The sequence below is a fragment of the Oncorhynchus masou genome, chromosome 11 (genome assembly GCF_036934945.1).
Source record: "Oncorhynchus masou masou isolate Uvic2021 chromosome 11, UVic_Omas_1.1, whole genome shotgun sequence".
Classification (NCBI taxonomy): Eukaryota; Metazoa; Chordata; class Actinopteri; order Salmoniformes; family Salmonidae; genus Oncorhynchus; species Oncorhynchus masou.
In genome coordinates, this window is record NC_088222.1 from 14,162,051 (window position 1) to 14,170,275 (window position 8,225).

General features: G+C 43.5%; 2 protein-coding genes across 2 annotated transcripts in view; both read right to left on the bottom strand.

Moving 5' to 3' along the window:
- The window catches only part of LOC135548146 (roquin-2-like), a 44,806-nt gene extending 43,775 nt beyond the window's left edge, over positions 1-1,031 (bottom strand). The window contains exon 1 of the mRNA XM_064977452.1: positions 650-1,031. The gene's annotated coding sequence lies outside the window, so the exon portion shown is untranslated. The remainder of the gene's footprint in view (positions 1-649) is intronic.
- A 4,070-nt stretch (positions 1,032-5,101) lies between these two features.
- LOC135547906 (zinc finger and BTB domain-containing protein 26-like) lies at positions 5,102-8,225 on the bottom strand. The gene is made up of 3 exons (XM_064977115.1): positions 8,039-8,225; positions 6,556-7,703; positions 5,102-6,325 (listed from the first exon to the last, which is right to left on the bottom strand). Exons 2-3 carry the CDS (start codon positions 7,681-7,683, stop codon positions 6,134-6,136), a joined length of 1,320 nt encoding a protein of 439 aa, XP_064833187.1. The 5' UTR covers positions 7,684-7,703; positions 8,039-8,225; the 3' UTR covers positions 5,102-6,133.

Below are 8,225 nucleotides of genomic sequence, written 5' to 3' on the forward strand. Positions count from 1 at the left end.
CCATTTGTTATTCTCATTTGGGAACAGAATAACTGCAGTCCTCTAACACAACTATAAGTGCAACTTTACATTTGTAGGCCTTGTGATATTAGGCCTGGGGCACATTATATGCTGTACATCAGACTGTATTCATTTTGATTTAAGAAGGCCTTTTCAGAGTGTATTCAGCCTGGCATCAATGCCTTGGCGGTGGGTGGGTGACACCGGCACATATCACCCGTGAGAGATCTGACTGTACACGGAAGTAGGTGCAACAGTAATTATTGGAGCCTGCATTTTGTTAGGCAACTTCAGTGGACAGCCAGTTTGTGTAACATTGTCTAACATTAATCTGTTGATGCTTCTGTGCAAAGAGCCTGATTGAATAATAGCTCTATTTCCAATAGATGAAGATGCAATTGTTTATATGGTCTTTTTCTCATGCCAGTTATCGGTTGTGGATTTTGACTTCATGATGATAACACTGGGTTGCACTTTCGATGCATAAATATGAATTCCTCTGAAGAAAATGCTAAGTAACCAATATTTCCAAAATAAATTACATTTACTACATGATTCCACATCCAAATTGTACAGCCATTCGCCTAGCGTTTTAGTAGCATGCAACACAAACAACCAGCTAAAAGTCGCGCCTCTTTCTGTCACTTACCTTAGGCACTGTAACGAAGTACTACAATGATCATCTTTTTATCGTCCAAGAGAACAAACGGAAAAAAACATCAGCAGCTGTTGCAATGGAACAGCTGTAATCAACTGAATGATATAGATCCCGCATTGAAAACTGTCATTTCAGCACATCAAATGACATTTATATGCTCCAATTTCTATATTAATTCCCAACCTACGCGACTTGTCCGCTCAGGTAGCCTACCCTCCCTTGGTTTGACAACTAGCGACAACGATCGTGTGTATTGTATCACTCCGCTTCCCGTTTTTGAACTGCGTGCCGGTAGCAGGCGCGTCTTGATCAGCAGGAGAGTGTTTCGTGTTAAAACGAGCGGAACAAAATAATATATATTGAACATTTACCTCGAAACCTTGTTTATTATGGTTGTGCGTATGTGGTACTATTTTCATATTATGGGCAAGGATAAAGACGTAAAGGGGCAAAGCCGGAACAAGCCGCTTTTCGAGGCGTGGACCGCATTGTTTTTAAAGAGACAGAGGATGCGATAGGACCTATAGACACAATGCTCTGAGCGGGTTTTGGCGCTATAATGACAAACACCTATCGAATTGACCTTCTCACTGTCTCTGCTTGCTAATCTTATTTGTCTAACAGTACAATCTAATGCAAGATAAAGTGCAGTGCATTCCGAATGTTTCTAGCGTTCAGTAATTCATCAATTGTTACTGTGTCATGATTGTAGCCTACCTATAATAACCTAGTTATTGAGCCCATACTGGAATCTTAAGTTTTCGCTGGTTGTAGTATGGCTCTAGAAGTAGCAGAAACGTTGTTCAGAGGATGGAGAAAGAGAGCCCCAATACTCCCCCTCTCTCCTCTCCTCCATTCCTCATTCAATAATGGAACGGTTCTAAACAGCACTTTACACACACACACACACACACTGCTCCCTTTTACAGTCGCTCTGTGTCCCTCTCAGTACTCCGGGGGGACCATGGGAGAATTGTTGGTTTGCACTGAGCTGAGTGAGGCTGACATTTATCCAGCAAAGGGATACAAGAGAAAGAGGAGAGAGTGACTGAGAGATTAAGGAGGGCAGAGATTGAAAGGAAACCCTCTCAGACATGCAGGAGTATCCACTCAGACAGTGTAGATGCTCAGTGATGACTCAGGTTATATACTGGGGCATACCACCACCTGATACTTAGTGAGGTACACAGATGACTCAGGTTATATACTGGGGCTCAGTGATGACTCGGGTTATATACTGGGGCTCAGTGATGACTCAGGTTATATACTGGGGCTCAGTGATGACTCAGGTTATATACTGGGGCTCAGTGATGACTCAGGTTATATACTGGGGCTCAGTGATGACTCAGGTTATATACTGGGGCTCAGTGATGACTCAGGTTATATACTGGGGCTCAGTGAGGTACACAGATGACTCAGGTTATATACTGGGGCTCAGTGATGACTCAGGTTATATACTGGGGCTCAGTGAGGTACACAGATGACTCAGGTTATATACTGGGGCTCAGTGAGGTACACAGATGACTCTGGTTATATACTGGGGCTCAGTGAGGTACACAGATGACTCAGGTTATATACTGGGGCTCAGTGAGGTACACAGATGACTCAGGTTATATACTGGGGCTCAGTGAGGTACACAGATGACTCAGGTTATATACTGGGGCTCAGTGAGGTACACAGATGACTCTGGTTATATACTGGGGCTCAGTGAGGTACACAGATGACTCAGGTTATATACTGGGGCTCAGTGAGGTACACAGATGACTCAGGTTATATACTGGGGCTCAGTGAGGTACACAGATGACTCAGGTTACATACTGGGGCTCAGTGAGGTACACAGATGACTCGGGTTATATACTGGGGCTCAGTGAGGTACACAGATGACTCAGGTTATATACTGGGGCTCAGTGAGGTACACAGATGACTCAGGTTATATACTGGGGCTCAGTGAGGTACACAGATGACTCGGGTTATATACTGGGGCTCAGTGAGGTACACAGATGACTCAGGTTATATACTGGGGCTCAGTGAGGTACACAGATGACTCAGGTTATATACTGGGGCTCAGTGAGGTACACAGATGACTCAGGTTATATACTGGGGCTCAGTGAGGTACACAGATGACTCAGGTTATATACTGGGGCATACCACCGCCTGATACTTAGTGAGGTACACAGATGACTCAGGTTATATACTGGGGCATACCACCGCCTGATACTTAGTGAGGTACACAGATGACTCAGGTTATATACTGGGGCTCAGTGAGGTACACAGATGACTCAGGTTATATACTGGGGCTCAGTGAGGTACACAGATGACTCGGGTTATATACTGGGGCTCAGTGAGGTACACAGATGACTCAGGTTATATACTGGGGCTCAGTGAGGTACACAGATGACTCAGGTTATATACTGGGGCTCAGTGAGGTACACAGATGACTCAGGTTATATACTGGGGCTCAGTGAGGTACACAGATGACTCAGGTTATATACTGGGGCTCAGTGAGGTACACAGATGACTCAGGTTATATACTGGGGCATACCACCGCCTGATACTTAGTGAGGTACACAGATGACTCAGGTTATATACTGGGGCTCAGCATACCACCGCCTGAGGTACACAGATGACTCAGGTTATATACTGGGGCTCAGTGAGGTACACAGATGACTCAGGTTATATACTGGGGCATACCACCGCCTGATACTTAGTGAGGTACACAGATGACTCAGGTTATATACTGGGGCTCAGTGAAGTACACAGATGACTCAGGTTATATACTGGGGCTCAGTGAGGTACACAGATGACTCAGGTTATATACTGGGGCTCAGTGAGGTACACAGATGACTCAGGTTATATACTGGGGCTCAGTGAGGTACACAGATGACTCAGGTTATATACTGGGGCTCAGTGAGGTACACAGATGACTCAGGTTATATACTGGGGCTCAGTGAGGTACACAGATGACTCAGGTTATATACTGGGGCTCAGTGAAGTACACAGATGACTCAGGTTATATACTGGGGCTCAGTGAGGTACACAGATGACTCAGGTTATATACTGGGGCATACCACTGCCTCCCTCACTCTACATCTCTTACCCATGCAGAACACATAGCCCTACAGACCAACACACAGAAACACCAACATATTGTAGAGCACTCATTTACGCAAAGAATATATTGATTAATACATTCCATTCCTACACACACCAACACATTCCATGATTACGTGTTCTTGGAGAATGACTGTCTACAAGTAAACTCTTTATTCCAAGTGAAATGTCAGAAAGATGAAATTCACATCATCCAATACTGCAGGTGCCACCTTGTGGCCATCTATAAAAGGTCTACAACGCAGTATGCAGTTCAAATCTACAACAATGACAAGAGAACTGCTGATTTAAACAGACACACATTTAATCAATGAGACATTATGCAATATTCATATGAAAAGAGACAGCTAATGTTAAATTTGCAAAGTTACCTAAAATTAGCCATGTCTGATTTGTCAATCAGCATAAAACTACCTCATTATTTTCAGGTGCTTCACAAGTCAAGTAGTAAAACCAAAACATCATCTTAACAACATTATCTTAATAACATCATCTTAATAACATCATCTTAACAACATTATCTTAATAACATCCTCTTAACATCATCATCTTAACAACATTATCTTAACAACATCATCTTAACAACATTATCTTAATAACATCATCTTAACAACATTGTCTTAACAACATCATCTTAACAACATCATCTTAATAACATCATCTTAACAACATCATCTTAATAAAACACACACATGGGATCCTTTGAGGTGTTGTGCGTCACGGCCATATATCAAAGCAGCAGATATCTATCATAAAGAAACACAGACAGATATCTATCATAAAGAAACACAGACAGATAACTATCGTAAAGAAACACAGACAGATATCTATCATAAAGAAACACAGACAGATATCTATCATAAAGAAACACAGACAGATATCTATCATAAAGAAACACAGACAGATATCTATCGTAAAGAAACACAGACAGATATCTATCGTAAAGAAACACAGACAGATATCTATCGTAAAGAAACACAGACAGATATCTATCATAAAGAAACACAGACAGATATCTATCGTAAAGAAACACAGACAGATATCTATCATAAAGAAACACAGACAGATATCTATCGTAAAGAAACACAGACAGATATCTATCATAAAGAAACACAGACAGATATCTATCGTAAAGAAACACAGACAGATATCTATCATAAAGAAACACAGACAGATATCTATCGTAAAGAAACACAGACAGATATCTATCGTAAAGAAACACAGACAGATATCTATCGTAAAGAAACACAGACAGATATCTATCATAAAGAAACACAGACAGATATCTATCGTAAAGAAACACAGACAGATATCTATCGTAAAGAAACACAGACAGATATCTATCGTAAAGAAACACAGACAGATATCTATCGTAAAGAAACACAGACAGATATCTATCGTAAAGAAACACAGACAGATATCTATCGTAAGGAAACACAGACAGGTGGACACATTTCTCTTACAGTACACACACACACACACAAATACACACACACACACACACACACACACACACACACACACACACACACACACACACACACACACACACACACACACACACACACACACACACACACACACACACACACAAACAAATACACACACACAAATAAACACACACAAATAAACACACACACGCAAATACACACACACACACACATACAAATACACACACACAATACACACACACTTGTGGGTACACACTCTAATGCACAAAAATATAAATAGCAGTGATGTAGCTACAGTTTGTTGACTGATTCTGTATGTTCCTGTGATAGTCCATCAAAACACTCATTAAGAGTGTCTGGATGGGGGGAGAAAATAAAGTGCAAAAACATCACATTAGGAAAGAGGCAAACTAGTGGAAGATCATCTTCAGTTGGTCATTTCAATATCTTTTCAATCCACTCTAGTTTAGTCTACTTCTCCCTCCTGGCCTGTTCTTCTACATAGTTTTCATTTAGACATGGGTCTGTGCTAAATCTCTAGCTACATCATTAAAGAGGCAGACAAGTTGAATATATACTGGCATATGTACACATTGAGTGCAATACATTTACACTAGTTTCCTCCTTGTCTTTGTAGTTCTAATTGTTTTTAGTTTAAATTCTTTGTAGTTCTAATTCTTTGTAGTTCTAATTCTTTGTAGTTCTTATTATTTGTAGTTCTAATTATTTGTAGTTCTAATTCTCTGTAGTTTTAATTCTTTGGAGTTCTAATTCTCTGTAGTTTTAATTCTTTGTAGTTCTAATTCTCTGTAGTTTGAATTTTTTGTTGTTCAAATTCTTTGTAGTTTTCATTTAGGCACTGGTATGCTTAACTCCGAAGTCTCTTGCTGCAGAAGTCCAGCAGCTCCCAGGCTCACACCACCTCCTCAAACATGTTCTGAAGGCTGCTCTTGCCATGGATGTCCTTGAGGTGGCGCCGGAGGCCTGGTTTGTGTGCGAAGTGGATGGCGCAGTAGTTGCACTTGTGTGGCTTGTCCCCTGTGTGGAGGTTAAGGTGGTCTTGCAGTGTGGCCTTCTGGGAAAAGGTCTTGTGGCAAAGCGGGCACTGGAATAATAATATAGTAATAAAATAATAATATAAGAAATTTAGCAGACAGTTACATCCAAAGCAGATTACAATACATTACATACAAACAATACTAAAATACATCTTATACATCTCACAACCCTGGCATTGACAGCCCCACATGCTTACCAACTGAGTCACATATGAGCTTGTCAAGATGCTCAAAGTGCTTTAAACACAGTAAAGGTGGAGGGATGTGTTCCACTCACCTGGAAAGGCTTGACCCCTGTGTGAACCCTGATGTGTCGGGTCAGGTTGCTTTTCTGGCTGAAGCTCTTCCCACAGAGAAGACACGGGTAGAGCCTGTGTTCCTTTAGGTGTCCCACGTAGCTGTCCAGGTGGTGGAACCCTCGGTCACACTTCCTGCACAGGTAGGGTCTCTGGAGGAGCATCTCCTGTCCCCGTCCTGAAAACTCTGCCCCCGTCAGAACTCTAAAGGAGGACTCGGGAGACCCGCCCCCAACGCCCTGCATATGACGAGCAGCAAGCATGTATATGTCCTCTCCAGAGTCCCCGTCCACTTCCTGGTCCTGGGAGCTGTCAGCCAATCCTGAACTGCTGTGGGCAGGACTTCCTGCTGGGGAGAAGGTCCTCTTCCTATACTCTCTGCATGGCGTGGGCGGGCGCTGCTTGCGTCTGTGTGCGCCCGTCGGGTAAGGGTACGGGCTGTAAGGGTACGTGCTGTTAGTGTACGTGCTGTTAGCGTACGTGCTGTTAGCGTACGGGCTGTTAGCGTGTACCATGTGGACACTGTCAGGAGTGTCTTCTGAGGCCAGGCTGTGGTCCCTGTCCTCTGGGTCCTCCTGGGTCTCCCCCTCCATCTCCCCCTCGTCCAGACTTGCTGAGCTGGGTTGGGGTTTAACGCTGTCTGGTGGTGGTAGAGGGGTTCCCTCGGTCTCTGGGCTCCTCTCCAGCTTCAGGTGGGCAAGGGTGGGGTCCAGGTACTGAGAGACGGCCTGGGCACACCTCTCCACCACGTGGCTCATCTGCAGTGCGCTCGCTGCCGTCAGATAGCTGACCAGCTCCCTCAGAGGGACCTCCAGGTGGCCTGTGTAACAGGACAGGAGCAGCCGATGGCCTACCTCCGCACTGGGCACCACAGTCACCAGCAGCTCCCGGCTCCCCTCGTGCAGCAGGAATTGGTCCCGGAGGAAGGCAGAGGAGGCCGCCAGGACCACCCGGTGACCCGGGAAGCGGAACGACCCTGATCCGAGGACGAGGGTGACGTCACAGAAGCGTCGGTCCTCTCTCAGCAGGCTCATCTTTTGCAGGATGGAGTCATCGTGGACTGGGCTGGAGAAACGGAACTGGAGAGTGTCTGAGAATGAAGATGACATGGTGGTGCTCTTCTCTCTCTCTGTAATTACAATGTTATAACATCATCATTACATAGTCGTTACTGTTTATGAGGTACCTTTCTACTGACACAAAACGTATTTTGCGCGTAAATATATTTTTCATCGTTTTTTTAAAATATATTTTATTTATCTAAAAGTTACAGGCCAGTCATTGACTGAAAATGTGCTTTTTCTCATGTGGGGATCTTGTATATTCATGACGAGTGCTACTGCATATCCGACAACTATCAACTGAACAATACGTTCGAAAACAATCTGGTCGTGAATTACAGCAGACAGTGTATTGTTGTAGTTGAATGATGCAGCAGAAGAGATTTGCATATTTCAAACTCGCCTGATATGAGTATGTAGTAGAGTCCCTAGTCTACTCTTCTTCCTTCTCCTGAATACAGTACGTAGCCTAGGGTGGGTGACGAATTATATGGTGTCTATAATTGTGTAGGCTGACAGATGTCTGTAATCCTCTCCGCATCTCTGAAGAATCATCAAGCGAGCACCGCTCATTCACAAAAAAAGAGATT

Bases quoted from the DNA above. Each gene is read 5' to 3' on its own strand.
- LOC135547906 (XM_064977115.1), bottom strand. From the start codon at position 7,683: ATGTCATCTTCATTCTCAGACACTCTCCAGTTCCGTTTCTCCAGCCCA. The intron at 6,326-6,555 runs GTGAGTGGAACA...TTATTATTCCAG, and splicing joins CAGGGGTCAAGCCTTTCCAG to TGCCCGCTTTGCCACAAGAC.